The 21,854-nt window shown below is 35.7% G+C and overlaps 1 protein-coding gene across 1 annotated transcript in view; it reads right to left on the reverse strand.

Moving 5' to 3' along the window:
• Nucleotides 1–21,854, reverse strand: part of GPC5 (glypican 5) — a 576,628-nt gene that overhangs the window by 552,928 nt on the left and 1,846 nt on the right. Inside the window, exon 2 of the mRNA XM_030958608.1 lies at nt 15,374–15,535. Coding sequence (XP_030814468.1) covers nt 15,374–15,535 — 162 coding nt within the window. The remainder of the gene's footprint in view (nt 1–15,373; nt 15,536–21,854) is intronic.

A 21,854-nucleotide genomic window follows, 5' to 3' on the forward strand; every position in this document is an offset into this window, starting at 1 on the left:
GTGCTTCTCCAGAAGAACCTCTGAGGCCAGGTAAGAGGTTTCAGATCACTGAATACAGTATTAATGTTCATGCTTAGGAAACCAAATAGAAAGAAAACTTAATTTGTGTAATACACAGGAACAGAACAGCTTTTTTTTAGTATTACTGATTTTAATCGCAAATGAAAGTGCTAAGTAAAAATAACCAAACTAAAAACAGATAAAGAAAGTAAAGTTATGAGCATAAGAAGGAACATCAGATAAATCAGACAGGAAATGTACATGTATCGATAAGAGAATAAAAAAAATTGATATAAAGAAGGAAAAGTACATTGAAAAAAACCCAGGATCCTTCCTACTCTATGAGCTAGCTATGAATTGTTATCTATGATTGAATATGTTTTTGTTTCTCCACATTGATCTGCTGAGGAACTTGGTGTATCTATCAAAAGCATCATCAGGGATTCTAACATGAGAATGACTACCACCTGTGTTTCCTTGGCAAAATAATGGGCTTTATTTTGCAAGATTAATTTTCTGAAATTGGTCTAAAGATCATACAGACACATTACAATCTCTTTTCAAGAAAAATAAGGGGAAAAAAACCCCAAAAAACTTATCCATAGACACAAAGGAAAATTACTAAAACAAAAGGTCTGTACACATACTGCAGCATTCTCCTGACATTAGATATGCTAGAATTTCCTAGCAAAATATTTGGGAATAAAGTTTAAGATTCTTCCCTGATGAATACATTTCTCCCACCAGCTTCACAACAAGCCTTTCAATCACTTTTTAGCTAATTGTTCAACCTCCTCTGTATTTTAGGCCCTGGCTTTGTCCTTAGCCAAGCCAGTTGTCTGTGGCCTCTTCAGGCAAGGAAGAATATGATACCTGTGCTACACATAGACAGGAAAAAAATCAGCAACAGAATAGATCTGGATGTCCATGTTGTTAAAATATCTAACACATAAAGCATTTATAGTTTTCTTTAAGATGTATTAAAACTCAATAAAAGTAGATTAACTCTTTGCACACATCACTCAGAGGAAAAGCAACTAGCTTATTAAAGTATATATACATAAATGCTGATCTAAAACACCAAACAACAACCCAAACATTATTCCAAATCTCAAATTATTTTCTTTAAATCTGGAAAGAGACAGATGGGGCTTCTTTGTGGGATTAACAAACCATGTGGAAGCAAGTATCTCTCACCAGTCCTAGTCAGCTAGCTGGCCTCTGTCCTGGGATATAAAATTCTCAGGGTGGGAAGGAGAGCAGAAAAAAAAAGATAGATGATAGATAGATAGATAGATAGATATCAATCTATCATCTATCTATCTATCTATCTATCTATCTATCTATCTATCTAATCTCTAGCATTATCATCAAAAACTCAGAGATAAAGACAGAAAGAATGAAAGAACTAGGGGATTAAGCTCTGCTATGGAGACACAGAGCAGGGATGTCTTGTCATGCTTCAGTGCTTGAAGCATTCTAGGTTTTGAATCCACCAGCTGTTTAAAACACATAAATATATAAGAGAACAGCGTCCAAGTACCCCCTACTGTCCATTTCTAGGTAGATGCCTTTTCCCTCCCTGAATAGAAAGGCAGGGAAACAAACACAAAGTTTTGCAGGAAAAGTAGCACAATTAAAGGGTTCCCCTACTGTCCATTTCTAGGTAGATGCCTTTTCCCTCCCTGAACAGAAAGGTAGGGAAACAGACAGAAAGTTTTGCAGAAAAAGTAGCACAATTAAAGGGTTAGGAAAGATTCTGGCTACCGTGCTCTCACGAAGTAAATACTTGGAAGCAGTTGCTACATCTAATTTTTGAAAACTCATCAAAGTGACAAGAGAAAAACATAAATCACAAGTAAAAATGCTTTCACTTAATCCATTTCTCAGTCATCCTCCAAGTCATAATTTACTAGGGTAGTAACAACAAGTAGATTAGAACAGGCCTTGATGTTCAAAGGGCAACTAGATACTGGTGTTGGAATAAATCTGGGAGCAGACAACAGAAAAGACCCTTGGAATGAAAATTTCCTCAAGTAGAACTCACTGCAGACAGCATGGAGTACAAGAATTTTCTCTTTAGATTAATTTTCTTACATCTAAAGTAGGCTATGTACTAGTATACTATTCTTTTAACTCTGGTGACCTCACTACACAGATAAGACCAGTATTTGTAGATACGGATAATAACTTTTTATGAGTTCAAAAAACATAGCTGAAACTTTATCCACTCAATACATATCATAAGAGAAATTATCTCCATCTACAAACTTCTGCTTAACTTATTTTATATAATAAAATCCAGTAAAAATTAGAATTTTAATGATGATTTATACAAGTCCTATTTTTTTCCTACCATCGTTTACTTCCTTCAGCTAGGAATGTTCTAAATCCTATATACTTACTATAGCAAGAGTCATGAATCAAAAGAGATAGTTGAGAGCAAACCCAAATAACAGCTCAAAATAATATTCACTAGAGAATCACAGTAAAAATAATCTGGTTTCACTTAATAAGGCACATTAAACTTTAGCCTGCTAAAGAATCGAGGTACAATATTACTTACATAAGGAAAAGACTCATTTGGCAATTAATAATAAATCATGGAAGCTTGCTTCTAATGTCATTCTTTCCCTGCATAGTGCTACAGATTTAATCTGATAAAGGGAAGATGACTCGAGGCAGGAACAGGCAGAAACTGTTTCTTCATGGTAAAATAGCAGCGTTCTAAGATGTCAAGATGCTTAAAGTATCTCAGTTTTGTAAAAAATAAAGTAGCTGTCACGCACAACCTTTCTCCGTGACCAAGTAACAAAAGCTCTGACAAAATCTTTGAAGTCCTGTTTTGTTGTAAAACTCAACAGTTTGAAGTCCCATCAATGGATCCCAGGTTTACTACTTTCTTAAAACCTGAGACAAATTCCATTAGACAGTATTAATCACAGAGAAGAGTGTGAAATAAAAAGAAGAAATTTTGGCTATTATCTGTTTTTAAAAAAGCCTTAATGAATAACTATGCAAAAACTGACTGTGCAGAGCAATAATGTCAGTGGTGTACAAGTCTGTGATGCTGAAAGAAATAAGTGACTTCAGCACCTAAATAGGTAACGTGACTTGATGCTCCTAACCCAAACCATCCAGAAATGATTCATTTAGGATATGAAAACGCATAAATCGTAAGGTCCTAAAAAATCTATGAAGCCTGCAAAGAGTATCCAAATCAACCATAAACACTTGATGTGGTATTTAGACTTTTGTCTAAATAAGAAAACAAAATATTAATTTTGTGATTCACATACAATGCTAAATCCCACTTAGTTGCAAAGCTCCTTGGAGAGACTGAATAACTCAGCGGTCTTCCCTTAAAATTCTACATGAGGAAGTAACATGGAGGGAAGTGTGTGAAGCAGACTGCATTCAATTTTCTGATTAAATTGACACTATACATCTTTCAAAGAATCACTCCAGTGCCAGACTGTACTATGATAAATGCTTTCCTACATTCACACTTACCATTTTTAAGACTGGAACAGGATTGTAGATCTCACTGCTGTAACACACTTTGAGCCTGCAAAATAATTCTTTACAAAACAGGGCAGTGTCTGGTATTTGATTGCAGTGAAGAAGTTGAGATGGGGTTGATATTCTATCACCCCCAAACAGCCTGTTCCAGTGATTAATCCCCTTGACTATTAAAATGTATGGCTTATTTCTTACCTGAGTCCATCTGGTCCACATATATTAACCAACTGGGTAGCACTGCCCTAGATACTGCTTATGCCTAGATATTGGAAATGCACCTCAACCAGCTGAGTGCCTCCTCAATGCCAGAAATCACCCTGCCTAGAAGATGCACTCACCACTGTGGATTTAATTGGTAGCTCACCAGGTTCATATGCTGAGTATTTACTCCGTCAATGTGGACCCAAGGAACAGCAAAAGAATGCTACTAACACTGCATATCTCCATATTAAATAGGTAGAGTCAACTTCTAAAGGTGAAGTAGTAAAGGAAAAAAAGAAAATAGGAAAATAGAGCTGTAGAAGAAACCAGCACATTTTTCCCCAGAATTTGTCCAAGCTCTAAAGCTTTGAGTCAAGACTAACCAATACCACCTTCTCCTATATTATTGTGGGAACAGCAGTAAGTTAGAAGGTTTTTTGACAAACAACTTAAACTTTGAATTAAACTCTACATGGTCTCTTCAGAATTGTTTCGTTTTCCTAGAACATTAAATAGAGTTTTCTTGGTCATTAGAATTTTCATTTTTAAGTTTTCAGGAAAATGCTACAACGCTGTTCTCACGCTCTATGAGGTTTTACATTTTCAGGTGTCACAAGTTGAAAGCTATCACTTGCTCTGAATTCTCAGCATGAACAGTGCGAAGATGCCAGGGCTGGACTTCTTTCAGTGTCACAGAAGTTACTTCCATGTAAATGAGCCAAGTTGGAACACTGCTCCTTCTACTGCAGCTGCAGCTTCTAGCTGTACTGGGTTTCACTGAAATTTAAAGTTAGATAATGCAGAGGAGTCATAGTCTCCTAAAAAAACCCAAACTTTTTTTCTTTAGGTTACATGAGGAGAGTAGTGTCCTCATTTGAGAAGCAGAAAAGAGGCTTTCTGGATTCTCTGCAAAAAGCAATTGATGAGTTCTTAATACTGCCTTTGATTTTCACCTTCTTTTCTGATACTTACCATCATTTTAGGTTGTGATCTTCTGAAGAAAGCACTGTTGGGTTTAGTTATGCACTAGGCAGGTGAGGGAACTGTAAAGCTCTAAAGAAATGAAGAAATTAAAAAGACAGACCTACTTTTCCCTTTTCTCTTCTTTCTGCTTAATGTCCTAATTTTATACTTCTCTTATTATTTCTCTAAAGATTGGCTTTTTAGGGTTTGTTCATCTCAGATTTTTTATCTGGTTTCTTTAATCCACTACTGTGATGAGTGCACAGACATAAGCTAATGTTCAGTTTTTTTCTGAAGATCTTTAATTGACATCGAAATTTTTAATTATTTTTGTCACTAGTATAAGTACTCTTGATTGGTTTTATAAGTGTTGATTTTTAAGAAAATATGCAAAAAGGTTGCACCTCTGTACATCTTACCAAATCCTTTTGACAGTAAGATTCTGTTCCAGTTGCATTAGGAACCATAGCAACTGCAGGGAGGGAAGCTGAGTATCAAAGAACTATTTCAGCTAGTAAAGTAAATCTGTAGTTAGAAGCAAGACCAAACCTATGATCATAATTTTTTTTAACCTATTACCTGGTCTGTTCTGCATCTTAACTCAAAAACTGGGATGTTCCTCAAAAGCAGCAATTTCATTGCAATTTTTAAAATCTTCTTTCCAAAGGCTCTAGTGACTCTTCTGTAGCAGAGATATTGTCTAGGGCTTCAATATAACTTAGCCTCTTACTTTCAGAATATACATATATGCAGTTCATGTAAGTAAAAAGGAGTAATCATTGCAGTTACTTGACTCCATTTAAAACAGACATATTTGATCCCATTTCCTTCAAACATGATGGGACTAAATGCCCCTACCTCACATGCAGACACTGCATTGTTGACTTCTACATTCTGAAAGAGTGAACTTGAATCTTTTGTCCAGAATACAGTAATTTGCTTTTCTCAAGGTTTTGCAGGATATCCTCTGTAGGATCAGCACCTTGCTGTAGCGTTTGGCCAGGAGGACAGAAAGGACACTCTAAGACAGCTAAAACAGCACTAGAGAGATGCCTGTTGTGCAGCTGAATCAAGCCCTGAATCTCATCCCAATGACCTACTGCTAACACCTTTGCCTCTGGGAGGGTCACACTGAACTATGCCATTAAACCATTTTGTTCTTAGGCAGTTACCTTTTCTTCTCTTCATGGTGCCCTTCTAACTTCTCACTATTTCATCTTCCATGTTCTGAGCTAGTTTGTACCACAGTAACAGCACTGAAAAAGGAAGCAAAATCAAATTTCTTTAAACCAAAGGGGTCATTAATCTGCCTCACAGTAAGGACTAAGTGCAGTGAGTGGAGGAAGAGCTATCTTTAAATCATAAATTATTGTAAGCACATTGTCTTTAAAAGAAAACAGCAGGTTTGTGATCCCCAGGTGTAAAAACAAGGGGGAAAAAAGCCAGCTTAAAAAACATTAAATATAAAATGGAATTATTAAATGAAGTACTACATCTTTCCCATGGGAGCAATCACTACAAAATTTCCTTAAATATTAGCTTCTACCTAATAACACAATAAAGAAAAAGACCTTGCATAAAACAAATTACAGATTTTAATCCTCTACTCTGAAGGAAATCCTTAAATTAGATGGCTATTTCAATTTACCTTCAAAACAACAAGAGTAAGTCATGAAGAATCAAGTCTCTCGTGGGACTGAACAAAACTGAATTTGCAGTTTCCTGTACTATGCTGACAATCATTTACAATAAAATCGGAATGAGAAAGGGAAATTGTCTGTGGGACCACTGAGCCAGGTAATAGCTTCAGTATAACATGGTCACACAGCCAAAATCAAATTAAAATGGACATAGAATTTTAATATGGTTGAACTAGGTCTTACTTTGCTTGTAGGATTCTGGCTTGCAGCTTTTAAGCAACAGATCCAAAGTTAAAGAAACTACTCATTGGTGATAATCATGCATTTTATATTACCATTCTTATATTTGTTTAAAATAACATGATATTAAAATTGTGTTAGGGAATACAAAGAAAATTCGCTTATAAACTATTTTAGTTTGAAACTGTTATGACATAAGGCAAACACAAAGGAAAGCCATTTTATAACTTCAAATTTCTAGTCCTTCTCTGTATGTCTCTAAACCTTGTAAATTATAACTACATTATCCCATCTTACAAAATTCAAAAGACCTCATAGGCACAACATAAAGAAAAAGGAATACTTCAAATATTTAATTATTTTCAGACACCTAACAATAAATAAATATAGTTATATATTCATAATGTGTTTTACACAAGTATGGAACAAAGACTGGTATACTTCGGTCTAAAAATAACATATATACTTGATTTTAAAGAAATCTCAGCAAGTCTGGCCCTGCAGAACATCTTTGCCTAAGTTTATTTCCACAAGCAGCCAGCCCATAGCTATCACAGCGGTAGCAGTGGAGGGAAATGTCCACTGGAATTTAGATACATATCTCTTCATTCTTAAGAGAAGTTTGTTAGTTGTCTCCCAATCAGCAAATAATTCCTTTTTTTTAGAAGTCTGGTGACCTTAGAGGATTCACTGAAAAAGGCAATAAAATAGATGAGATCTGGACACTGGAAGTATATCCACCTCAGATCTCCTATATATCTTGAAAAACACTTGTTCTAAAGCGATTCAGGCCTGCGAGTGCAGACTACATTTATAAATTATACAAATCATTTAAAATACTCACTGGAGCAGTACCCTTGCTTTGTGGTACACAAGTACCCTAATCACCAAACTACTACAGGGCTAATTTTTCACTTTGCTTCTATCACAGTGGATATTAAGTAGATATACAGACAAAGACAGCCGGAACAGTAAAGAGTTACACACTGCAAAATAAATAACCCAGAAAACAGCCAACTCTCCTCAGTAAATTCTGCTGCATTTTTAGACACTACTGAAAACCCCTAGATAAATGGCTACTGTGCAAGTACTGAATGGCTATGTAGCTGATCTACAGCAGATCTGTAGCATGCTGTATTTTGACCGGCAATGCATATGCATTTCAAATGCACTGAAATTGTGAAATGCAAAATGTTTTCTTCCAGAACTCGAGGATCAGCAGATTTCTATCATGGCACTCCTCTAGTCTGCACAGACCTAAGTTCAAGCCTTCAGTACAAGATGAAATTTGTAGCTTTATTAAAAACGGATATTACTTGTATCAACAGCTCTTTTAAGAATCAAAGTACAGCTACTTACACTTGCTCATTTGTTTCATTACCACTGTTAAAATCACGGTCACCTACTTTGTTACACAACACACATAAATTTCTGCTTAATTCAAGAAGAACAGAAAGAAAAGTAGATATTCACTTCTTATTTCGCATGCAAGCAAATTGCCACAAGATAAGCAAAAGAGTAAACAATAGATTTGACACTATGTTTACAGAATCTTCTTGCACATTTCTACCTCTCCAAGTAGCAGGAGGGAAGCAGTAAGCCAGCTTTCATTTACATCAGGATAATAGCAATCATCTCCAAGCAGCTGATAGGCTGGAAACTCAAGTGTCAGCTCACTGCTCAGTAGCCTGCTTTTGTTTCCAAACTTTACTCACAGCTTGCACTGTCAGATAGGGTGGCTGTAAGGTTTCAGAGAGTAGGGAACTTCTGAGGGCTCTTACTTTGATGTGTAGAATAGACTCATGGGGCACAGCTTCAGACACACCTCAGTGTAGGTATCTAAAAGCGTGAAATTTAGCCAAGTGTCCAAACTGTCATTACAGTCAATGGTGACACTGGACTCAGCTCAGTTGTCTAAGCTTAGGTTTCCAGTGATATTTGGCAAGTCCTGGGGTCTTCAGTGACAACCTTCAGTTTTTGTCTCCACAGAAGCAAAATTCTCCTCCCAGGTTTATGTGTACAGAACAGTTCTTTTAATTCTCTCTTTACTATACTTCATCTACTTCAAGTACTGGTATAACTTTTTTACAGGAAAAGTCAGTGCTTGGTTTTCTGAATTTTGTAATAATGTATTTTAATGCTTGACTAATTCCAATTTGATTCAATTCTACCCTTCCTCACTTTTCCTTTTTGCTGTTTTGACACAATCGTTTTCTATTTTAAAAAGTCACTTAAAGTACAATCAGATTTATCCACTCTAAATGTAAACATACCTGTCTTTAAAAATTCCCTGTCACACCAGATAATGTTAGGTTTATGTCTGTTGGGAAACCAAACTGGTTTTGCCTCTCACAAAGCCTTTAAAATGCAGTACATGACTCCACTTCTAAGCAGTATGTCAGGTTCACCAAGACACAAATTGTAAACTAAAAAAGGTTAAAAATAAGACTGTCTGTACTGTAAAAACTGCACAATTCTTTGAATTTCCCATGTAGACTATGTAGTTCATAATAGCATAGGTATCTGCTGAAGTGACAGTGTACAGATCTATTAGTTCTATACACAATAGTTCCACTGTAGAACTAATAATGAAAAAAAAAAATCATGTATCAAGTTATGAACAAATTCGTGTTCTTTTAATACTGACATATAATATTTTAAATTTAAACCCATTTTGCAAGAGTCTTTATGACTGAAGCAATCCATCCCATTATGTTATAGTAAGGAACTGTGTAATCCTCTTGGAGAGAGATTAATGAACAAACCCCTTTTGCTAGAGCATAACACCCACAGATTAATCTTAAAACTAGTTAAAACGTTCAAATCACTTAGTTTTCCTCTGTAAATCACATTTTAAACCTGTCCTAAGGCCAAGAAAAGTCTGTTGAGCAGTCCAGTCTAAACCTGGCCTGCAAGCAGAATTAATCATATTTACAACATAATTCTTGGCAACTGTTTTCTTGTCCAGTTTGTTTCTAAGATGTAGAATTCCAAAATTGTTAACCAAAAGTATTTTAATATTGTCATTGGAAAATATTTCCTAATATTGAGCCTGTATTTTCTTTGCTGCACTATGACACCACTGGGGCTTTATCTACTATAAATGAGTACAGATAAGCACTTTCTTATGTGTAGATTTTCTATGTAGATTTCAGAGCATATTTTTTCTCTCTTCTTTCCAATTGGTCCATGTCTTTCTAGTACACTACCCAAAACTGAACAATGTTCTCCAGTTTACCTATGCAAAACAGAAGATTCAATTCACAGATCTCTGCTGTCTTTCTGTTTAGGAATCTTAAAATAGTTGCCTGCCTGACAACAGTATGAAACTGCTAACTTTTGTCATCTTTTGATCTATCATTATTTACAGATCCTCTCCTACAGAACAAATTCATTGCAAGAAATCTCCCATACTATTATGTCTTCCACTGTTCCTCCCCAGATAAATGGAGCACTTTGCATTTGTTCCTATTGTATAACAATTTTTTCGCATTTTGTCTCCATCGTGCCAGAACTATTTGGAGTTCTGTCTTTCAACAAGACTTCCTAACTTTTTGGTTATTTACTTTTTCTTAACACAGAATTAAAACACTAAGTGCAAACTTCAATGGGTATTTGAAAATCTTGGAAATCTAAAAGGCTGCAGGCAATTCTACCTTTGAAATAATATCAAACATTCATTCAAAACCATCAATTTTATACTACCTTCTCTGCTGGAGTTCAGTCTTTCAAACTCCTGCATTTTGTCAGCTATTAGCTTCCCAAAGTTCTCAGAATAAGCAGGAAGCAGGCATCCTTGAAAATACAAATTTTCTATGGCCACTGCTCCCAAGGGAATGATGCTTTAAATCTGTACTTCACTTCCTTTTTCAAATGCATAAGAACTACATAAAGCATAAAATAATCTAAATTAGCACATATCTGTACTGACCACTGTGTTACAGAAACATAAACCAAAATAGTAGTTAGCTGGGTACTAAGAAAAATATGAAAAAAATCTTAGTACTCACTGAGTATGAGACTGAACAGTGCACCGACATCAGCTTAACTGTAACTCAGACACTACTGTAACTAGGAGAAATAATTGATGGTAAATGAACAGGCTGAGACTGGAATACAGGAGTACAAGTGCACACTTGAAAGAACAATTTAAGAAAAGACTGATGTGGTGAAAACTGTTACAGAAGCCCATTAAATGCCTGTGCATTTATAGATACATACATATACTCCAGGAGCGCCTACAGCCCACATATAGGCAAGAAGATAAGAATGACATAGAGTAGAACCAAACTCCTTTGGAATGATAAAAGACTTGCTTGCAATATAGAAATAAAACTCAGGATTAATAATGAAATTTTAGGTATTAATCTAAATCTCTACATTTCTGCACTTAAAGCAGTCCCTTAGTGCTGTGTTTTACATATATACAGACATACTGGGTCCAAATCTAAGTTATATTAGCATAATGTTTATCCTGCTTTTTTATTATAAAGGACTCAAAATACCCTATGAATAAATGATTTCTGAAGTTAATAAAGTCTGTAGAACAGCTTTGTTCCTTAGACCAATCAGTGGGTACAATGATTTTTCTGTGTTATTAAAATTACCTACTTTTTCAGCCCAGAGGGGAGCATGATCATAGCTGTGGGGAAGGGCTGCAGAGCAATCAAGAAAGAAGAACATAATTCTGGTGAACCACAGATATTTTTGAGACTCTCATCCCTCAATATAATAGAGTGACAAATGGAGTCTCTCAACCTGTCCACATTTTTGTCTTTTAATAGAATCCCTAAACTCCATTTAATTAAAAGAATTGGGATTCACCAGTATTTAGATTTAGGCTTATTTATATCACACTTAAAATACACAGGATTATGGAGATGTGAAAGAAGAAAATGTTAGAACATCAAAGCAGTTTGTATTGCAAATGATCTGACAGGCAACATATCATTTGAAACCATGAGAGAAATAGCAGCTCTAGCTGGAAGTTTTCTGATCTTCAAATCATTCTTCAGAAAATTTCACAAGTGGAAAGCAATTGAATTAGTGCCATGGCACATTTAGTTTCACAAAGATGAACAGAAATTCCATTATTTCTTATGGATTACCAGAGAAAGCAGCTCAGAAGATTTCAACCCATTTTCTAGTTCACACAATTTACTTTAGCTACTGACTAAAACTTTTTCCTATTTAAATATAATATTTGTACTGTGATCTCAAACAATATGATGCAACAATTTTACTTCATTTAATTATGCTCTAAGATAAAGTGGAAATTGATCTACTGTGTAGCAATAATTTCATAGAAAAGTATGAAACTGCATCAAGACAGCCTGATTCGATATACTCCAGAACTTACACCGCAAAGGTATTAAATTTTTCCTACACAGTAGGAAGTGTCAGGTAATGCTCTATTGAAGAATGCAGTTTATTACCTATTGCATACAGACACACATTTGCCAAGTCCTCTGTTTCAGTGACAGGTAGCCTCATTCAGAAATGATTGATGCTTCCATATTTATGAAAACTATGCTACATTGCTAGAGGTGCCAAATATAGCAGCACAAAGTCCATTTGCTTTAGACTCCACAACTGAATTCTTATCTCTAAACTTCCCTTTCAACTAGACAAGCTGTTATCTTGCTCTATGTCATATATAGCCACTTTTTAAAGGTTTATGAGCTCTCTTGTGGAAAAATAGTGAAGTGACACAAGATCTGCTATTCTGTTGCACAGCACTCCATCCTACCATAGTTCACCAGATTCTTAAAAGGCCTATTCAATTCCTCTCCAAATTTCAGAAATTGTAGGGATTTCTTTTTTTCTCTACACAAAAACCAGCACTGCAATGTGACTACACTGTAACCCTGGTGGCACTTGTTAATCTTTTGAGTACAGGTACAGACAAACATCAGTGTGAACTTTGAGTAACATCTAAGAACTGTACAAAATGAGTGTGTACATATTGAGATATGTCTATGACATGTAAATGTAAGGTTTAAAGGGATTTGGGTTCATGGCTACCAGAATGGAGATGTTACAGCAATCCCTGTACAGCAGCAACAATCTCTTCCTCAAATATTAAGATAAGAAATACTAAAAATCAGAAATGTACAATAATGTTATCCTATCAAAATTACTATCTTGAAACAAAATTACCATACAGCTTAAGTTCTCTAGTCACCTTTCCCAAAGGAAAAATTATTTCTTGCTCTCCATAATGCATCTCCCACTTACTGGATTAATATCTTATTTAACTTCATTGCCACCCATCCTTCTGTTCCCTTACCATTCCTCAAAGCTATTAAAAAAGAAATCGAAGATTCTCAACAAAAAAGAAAATACATATTCCGAAACACCCCGAAACATAAGGAAAAAACTATCAGTACTCAGTAGTACCCAGTACACAAGTGGTGCAATTTGCACCATGTAGCTTGACATGTCCTAAGAGGCATGCAATTTTTGAATCATTTGAAAATTGCCAATACTACTGTCAGGAAGCAGCACTTACCACAATACAGAACCATGGAATTTTCACAAACATTTGAAGGTGACAAAGATATGTCAATATATATAGATTAATTCACTCTTATATAAAGACACATGCACACACATGACAAGTTGATAGACAGATGGGCAGACAGCTTCCTCATTTCACCAAGACAGTCACCATAAAGTCCCTGATAGTTAGACACCCTGAAGACTCAGGATCTCTAGACTGTATTTAATGGTGAGTGGAAACACACCTCTGAAGACCTCCAGAGTCAGATACAGATCACTTATTTTAACTGCCTACTTCTCTCTACTGAATATGTAAGAAAATGAGACAAAAATTTAGCTATTTGTTCTGTTGGGATCTAGTCCACCCCTTCAAAGCCAACCTCAACATACTTTGAGAAGAGGCAGGCGACAGCAGTGACAAAATCCATGACATCTGCTCCGTTCTCTACACACCCCAACAATCCCCTTCAAGCTTTCTGTGTGACTCCTGAGATGTCTGTCCAGTTGCCAAAGTAGCAGAAGAGATAATCACATTCCTATCTGCCCAGCCCAGCCTTGGCTAAACATAAAAGGCATGTCTAAACGTTTGGTGGTGAGATAGGCACCCTGTCGTACTGTAATTCAGATTGGAAAGGGCCTTAAAGAAGTGTCCAGCCCAAAGTCCTGCTCAAAGCAGGGTCAAAACTGAATTCAGATCAGATAGAATGTCTTACCATGTACCTAGAATTCCAAGCTGAAAAAACATCAGCAGCATCTTACTATTGTTTCTGAATCTGAAATAATTTAGCTTCAATTTTAGTTACCAATGGTTGCAATTCTTCAAAATTAGCGGTATATTCAATAGCATGCTTTTCCACAAATAATTACTTCAAAGTTAAACAAGTTTAAAGCCAAATAATACCAGAATCCCTGCAACATTCTCTCTGTTATACTTCTTTACATAAAAAGAAAATAAAGACAAAACTACTAAAGACTACTAAAGAAGCATGCACTTCGAAAATATGTGAAGTGTATAAGATATATAAAATAGATTTCACTTTTAAGTATATGCTTTGAGGAGTATTTGTTTAAATGCAAATGATGGGCCAAAGACAGCAGACCAAATTTAACATATTATAATATGTACCAAACTCTAGGCTCTTATGGCAGCAAGAAAAAGATAACACACAGAATTTGAAAGGAAGAACAAAGGCAGAAAAGAGATGGAAAGAGAGATGGATTTCTCTGTACATTTTATCAACGATTCCCTGATTGCAACACCCTTTGACAGCTGTGTTAGGCAGGCTTAATGGCAAAACTCCCAAAAGGTGGAGAGCAACTCGCAACTCCAGCTTGTTTTTAGCATTAGACAGCCTAAATTAAAAAAAAAAAAAAGAGCAGGCTTTAGGACTCCAAAGTCAACTTTGCATTTTAGGACCCCATGCTGCTAATTATCTCAGTATCACAGGTTAAAAACAAAAGAATTGCCACAAGGACAACTTTCCAAGCCTGTATGAAGTTACCACGTTATCCTTTCCAATGAAGTGGCCATAAAGGTTAGTAAGTACATATTGACAGACAAATGACAAGACTTTACGGCTTTGTCCTCAACACATGTAAACTCTGCATCTCCTTCCATCACAAACAACCTCATATCTCTATTTTCACATATTCTCAGCTCCTTAACCAATTTCTGCATTAACTTCTCACTAATTAAATAAAAAAGAAACTAACAGTATACAAAGTAAAAAGGAAACGCCACCACCAGTCCAAATAACTATTATTTATCAGGTAACCTCCTGTAGTTTATTAAAACAACTATGGTTCAACATGCAATTATTTTTTCAATCATATTTAGAAACTCAAGAGTCTGAAAAACTAGACCTGAAAAAATAATCTGAAAATCTCAAAATCAAACTACCCAAGAATGTCTACTAGAAAAAGACAAAGAATATAGTGGGTGGAAACAGTGGTATAAAAAAAAAAAATCTCTTTTGTAGCACTCCAGGCATTAATTTCACATTTTAGTATGGCCCAAGTTAAGGAAGTTAAAAGGAATGTGAAGTTACAGGTTTACAATTAAATTCAAAGCATCTTACTAGAATGTTTTCTTATTTTTTATCACATAGAATTTTTTAAAAGCCACAAATTCCAAAAGCAATGCAGTTTCTAATCACCTGTATTATTTAGTACTTCTTATTTGAAAGCATAAAAGCATAGGGAGAAGCTAAAAATTAACAGATAACTTTTATTACATCATAAATAATCAAAGATGAAAATCAAGAAAAGTATGAACAAGTTTGGAAACAAAAAGCAGAAAGTTTTACCTTGAAAAGCAGCTGCATTACGAGATATTAAAAATTTTAATGTAGCACTTGATGTTTGAAGCACTTGCTGTATATCTTGCTTTGCTGCAATCTGATACCTTTCTTCCATCTTTTTGGTACAGCATGTTGGATTTTTAGAAGCACAAACCTGGAGATCAACACCTAAGGGAAAGGCAGTTACATTGATTAATATAAAACAAAAGTATGCAAAACACAAACACCAAAGAGATTTTTTTTTTAACATGGATATTGACACACAGAAGAAATGCCCAAAACTTTAAAACATTCGATCCTGTTCAACAGAAGGGGACACTAATTAAAATTCTGTGGGAAGAGTACACTTATTACAGTTAATTAAAGTCACATAATATAATTTCCCTGACAATGTAATCTTGTTCCAGCTATGAATATTGCTAGCTAATGTTAGTAAAATATGTTGAATGTGCATCATACATCACGATACAGGTGGTAGATGTCCCACTCCTGGAAACACTCAAGATCTGCTTAGCTGGGGCTCTGGGCAACCTGATCATTGCAGTCAAGATGACTTTTAGAGGTCCCTTCCAACACAAACTACTCTGTGATTCTATGATCCTCTAGAATACTGAACTGCTGGGGCAGCCCATGGCTGCCACTCCTGTCCCTCTGTAAATCTTGTACTAGAAAAAGCTAACTACTTCCAAGCATTACAAACACACCGGTGGAAAGTCCATTCCTGACAGGTGCATAATGAACATGCTTATATTAACTTCTACATGGAGCAGTCCTAACTTCCGGTCTAATCTCCCTAACTGCGTCTTTCTCTAATGCCAAACATTCCCATGAATCCCTGACACCAACTACCTACTTCTCTAACAGGTTGGGAGACGCTTCTACAAAGGAGTATTTTTTTTTAATTTTGGGCACACTGAAATCCCAGAGGGAAAATTCAATACTTTTATAACTTTACAACTGGAGCATAATCAAGCATAAAAGGCATTATTCACCTTCCTTGTTATCACATGGTATTCAAAATCTTTTCCTAATACTGTATCTAAACAATGCTTTCTAATACAAAGTACAAACATATCATGAAAGAATAAATATGAGAATTTAAATTATATTAATACAAAACTTAACAGTCCGATCCAAATTTTGTTCTCAAACACATTATTGCACTGACAGATATGACAAGATTTTGTGGAAACATAGTGAGAAACTTATTTTCATCTGCATGAGCTTTCAACTTCTACATTTTCATTATTAACAAATAATATAAAGGGTAACTGCTCACATGCAGTTCCCTGTGTACACAGGCACACACATTAATAATACTTGTCTAATATTAAAATGAAATAACTTAATATTAGGTTTATTACCCAAACTCTTCTTAGTATTTTAAATAATTGTTAGGCATTGCTTAGCTTTCAAACCTTTTCCACTTGTAAAGCAGAAGTATAGATATATAGATATACCTGTAAAGCAGAAGATACAGGTATCACTGCTACAGAAGTTAATTTGAAACTTTATCTAGGCTGTATGGACTTGAGTATAGCTTCAAGAAGACACACTTTCAGCCAAATCCTAAAATAATAATGTATATTTCTATATGGCTTCAGATGAAACATCAGTATTATTTTATTTCCTTAATTTTATCAAAAGTATTTTTAAGCAGCATCTTTTGAACATGGATCTCATTCCCAATCCTAAGTGAATTTTGTTTTATAGTTTTAAGACTGCTAATCATGTACATATGAAGTACATTTTATTGATCTACTTTTGTTCCAGCTCATTAAACACAGCTGCTTTCACTGGCCAGGAAAAAGTAACCAAATACAACATACAAAGAACCCAACTGACTAAAAATTGAATTGTTGCTCAAAACCGCAGAGCGGTTTTACAGATGTTTTTTTAGAGATCTACAGAACAAGAAACAGCTTACAGATAATGTTTCAGAAGACATATAAGCCAGAATGTGAAACAGGTCCTTCCATTTCAGTACAAGCAGTATTTAAAAACTCACACAATTATTTTCTGGAAAACTTTCCATCTTCCACAAGAACTGTTTCATCAATAACCAATTTTGAAATAGAGGGAGAAAACACCTTCTACTCCAAAAAGGCATACTGGCCCTTTTCAGTACCAAATTCTGATGGCTCTACTCTGTGATCCACTTTGAAACAAGATCACAAGACAGCTAGAAGTGAAATACCTTAGCCTGTAATAAAAATATATTGAAGTAAACAGTTATGGTATAAGAAAGGTTGTAGAACCGAAAATAATCTGAGTCTAGGAAAGACAGTTTGGGAAGAAAAACGTAATTATTCTAAGCTGCAGGTTTATCTGTCTGGAACTGATTTCAAACTTTTATTCGTGGTCTCAGCTGTACAAATCTCTACTTTCAGTACCTTGAGATAAACAAATGCTGACAGGATGAGGCCATTAACTGCCAGGAAGAGCAAATGCCAGACCTATTTATGCCAGACCTAAATTTCTGCCTATTTAGACTTCCAAGAGATCAAATTCAGGGTCTGAAAAATCCCAAAACAGACTTTGAATTGTCATGACAAACAGTCTTTCAAAAGCCAGCAGCGAAATGCCATATGGCTTGGACACAATTGTCAAATCAGTGGTTTATTTCAAAATGGATTTGGAACCTGTATCAGACCTAAGTCCTTCACATGCTTATCCTTGAATATTTATTAACTTATTTTTGTTACAAGCACCACTCCAGATTTAGCATTACTTGCTATCACTATGATTGTTGTAAAGTACTTCAGCTTGGCTCAGTAAAAGAGATGGGGATCAGCCTCAAGCACCTGGCCCTGACTGCTGATACTGTTGAACCATCATCTCACTTTTTTCTGTGGCTCTATTCAGCAGGAGTCAGTATTTCTCTCACCTGCACTTCAAGAGATGGTGAATTCTATATACTGCTTTCAAAGGGCACTCCAGACAACACTGTAGTACAAGTTTGGCTCCTTCTTTATACACTCCAAGCTCATCTTCCTGCCTACTAAGAAGCACTCCAGCAAAGTGAAACCATCCCTTCATACACCCACACTACAGTTCACAGAACAAAACATGTCATCCTGTCCAAAAGCCCTCCTATTTTTGAGACTGCTTGAATGCCACAGAGACTTGGCATTACAAAAGCATCGTACTGGTTCCCAGGAAGATTCAAGAGAAAATCCCATGGAGTGAGGACAGTCCATTCCTTCTACAGGACACCAGCCTTACACAGTGTAGACGTAACTCTGTCTGTTCCACTCAGCATGAGAGTCAGGAGGCACTCCTTGAGCTGAACCATCCTTCAGGCCAACCCAGCCAGATCAAGACTACTGAGCACTGATGACTTCCTAGAGAAGCTAAAAGATAGGAGACTGAGATAGGGGAACTGCTATAGAGCTGAGCTTACTTTTTTGTTAGTTTTAATCTCAAAATATTGTCAAATTTCTTTTCACAGTGATCATTTTGTGGATCCAGAAGTGAAATGTTGACACACACACACAAAGTTATGCTGTTGGCAACAGTCCTTACAAAAACAGATGTGATATAATGAATATCAGTAACCTATTTGACAGAGCAATTCACTTTCTGTCTCTGACTAAATCATATTCCAGAGCTCTGAATGCCTGCTAAACAAATAGAGTGATTAGAAGCGTCCCTGTCTCCATACAACAAAAGAAAAAAAAATTAATTTGACTTGAGGTAGAACCAAAATCCAAATTACTGGAATGTAAATTATACTAGAAACCCAAATTAAAATTCGAATATGATCTTGGAATTGCATTAAAGTAACCTGCTGGATTTTAAACTGTCTTCTATTGTTCCTTTAGGGCAATTAGCAAGAATATTTTAACTTGAATTAACAATAGTACCACAGACCAACTTTTTCTGACATTATCTCATCCTTCCAGCATGGTTTTTCTCATTTATTGAACTTCATCTTCATAATGGTTCTCTACCAAAAAGCCTTTTCAGTAAAATTTTAAATAATCAGTCTTCACTGTCTTTTATGCTTCTTGTTCTCATAATTGCACACATGATCTCCCAATGTTTGCTGACAAGAAGTCTAGATTGATCTCTGAAAAAATAAACCAACCCAAAACCAAAAAAGCAAACAAACAGAAACCAACCAAAAACAAACTGCTGAGAAAAAAAATCTCTCCAGCACTTTTCCCCCCCACTTCATTGGGAATTGATTGATTCTATAGTGACAGTAAATGTAACGTTTTTCAATAAGCTATAAAATTCACCTTTTTGGTGCAAACAGAAGCCTGAAATTTTTTTCACTGACATACCTACTGGAGGCTCTCTGTTAGGAAGGCAAGAGTGAAATGTTCACCAGCCACCCTATTCTGCTGTTGCTAAAATTGGATCATAGAATGGTCTCGGTTGGAAGACCCTTACAGAATATCTAGTTTCAACCCTCCACCATGGGCAGGGACATATTTCATTAGACCAGGTTTTTCAAAGCCCCATCATGCCTGGCTTTGAACACTTCCAGGAACTGGGGATCCACAACTTCTCTGTTCTAGGTATTCTGAGAGAAAGAAACCAAAAAATAAATATTATTTGCAACCAAGATAACAAGAAGAGCTCAGAGCTCCCATTTAATCTGTCTGGAAAAAAAAAGAGCTGCTGAAATTAGCTAAAAGCTCTAGACTTACTAGCACATAGGGTAAAAGAGTGGAAATCTTCAAGAAATCTTGGGTTACAATACCAGAAGGGATATACAATATCTTGAACATAGGAAATAAAAATATGCTAAAAAGTATTTTGCAGACAACAATTTCTTTTTTTTAATAATCCAAGTCATACTGGATTACAATATGACATATTGTAATCCAATATCCATACATATCACAAAAACAAAATAAAAAACTGCAGACCTAACCTTTTAAGTACTTTTTATATTTATTTAATTCTTCATACAACTTAAAAGTGTCTTTCAGGATTTTTAATTACTGAGGTTATTCTGTACAGTCCCATCAAAAATGTTCTTGTAGCACAGAACCAGACAGGAAAAAAACAAAGTATTTTTGCAACTAACACTTGAAATCAGCATGAATGCGATTAATGTTCCAATGTAGCATGTGATGGGGCTGAGCATAAGTCTGTATTATAGTTCCCAAATCACATGTAAAAAAGACCAAGAACAGTTAGGCAAATGTCTTGATTGCTAGGGGTAGCAATAAGCATCTTGAGATTGGTAAAAAGAAAATTATATATCTTGATTATTAGTTGCCATTTTCAACACAACTATATCCTGTCCTACGTGGATGATAACATGAACTCAAATTTGGAGTTTCCATATCCTTCAAGATCACCTTCACGTACATATATATGTCATTTCTGCATAGGATGACAGAGGTATTTTTTTCTCCCTTAAGGATACACAACCTCTACACAATAGCTGCAAGACTAATTATATAAAATAATGTATAGGTTTTTGAGCTAACATATATTCAAAATACAAACACATGACAATCTCCAGAACTAGAATTTGCATGATTTACTGATATAAGGCTGCTGTTTTTATTCCTACTAAGAAGAGGAAAGAATGGGAATGGTACAGCCTTTTTTTATACATGCAACAAAAACAAGGCAAATCTAAACCCTACAATTTTACTGACTGCCAATGCATACGAAACCATACATCAACCAGCATTCCTGCTGTTCTTCAGCTGGTGATCGAGCTCTACTCCAACGAGCCAGCTTAAGACATTTAAATGAAAGTGTTCTTAAAGACACAGGCATTTATGGCATTATGCAACTTATTCCGAAGACAACATGAACATTTATTTGATAATGGAGTAGCTCCAAGATGCCACAAGCTGCACTGGCTGTCCACTGTGGTTGCCCACAAGAAGCACCTGAAATGTCAAAGGTATCCCACCCACCGCACACTGCACTACCAGAAAGATGTAAGTTTCCTCTACCAGAAAGATGTAAGTTTCCTCTACTAGAAAGATGTAAGTTTCCCAGAGTTATTGCATCTGTCAGCTCCAGTGGGAACATTATGGAAACCCTGAGAAAATGAAAATGCTGCTAGATGCCCACATTTCAGCACCAAAATTAAACCTTGCAAAGGCAGCTTGGACACCTATTTTTGTAAGTGGACACCTACAAGAAATGTGTGTGTTGTATGGGCGCAGGTGGGCATCTTACACACAAACACATTTCTTGGTGTCATCAGAAAAGGTTTTAAAATATTTTTACATCTTGCTTCAAAAGAAGGCTTAATATAGAAGATCAGGAGCAAAAACTGACATTTCTCTCCACATTACGCTTTGAGCCTCCTAATACCTTTAATCACACCTAAACCTTCCAAAATACTCATTTAATCCCCATTTTCTTGTCATTGCACTTCTGGACAGATTTTACTGTTTGCAATTATTTGTTTCATGATAGCTGAACAGAGTTCTTAGAACAAGAACGCAGGCAGCCCACAGCAATGTAATTCCTTCAAAGAGTGAAAGGCTGCTGACCATACAGC

The sequence above is a fragment of the Camarhynchus parvulus genome, chromosome 1 (assembly GCF_901933205.1).
Source record: "Camarhynchus parvulus chromosome 1, STF_HiC, whole genome shotgun sequence".
Classification (NCBI taxonomy): Eukaryota; Metazoa; Chordata; class Aves; order Passeriformes; family Thraupidae; genus Camarhynchus; species Camarhynchus parvulus.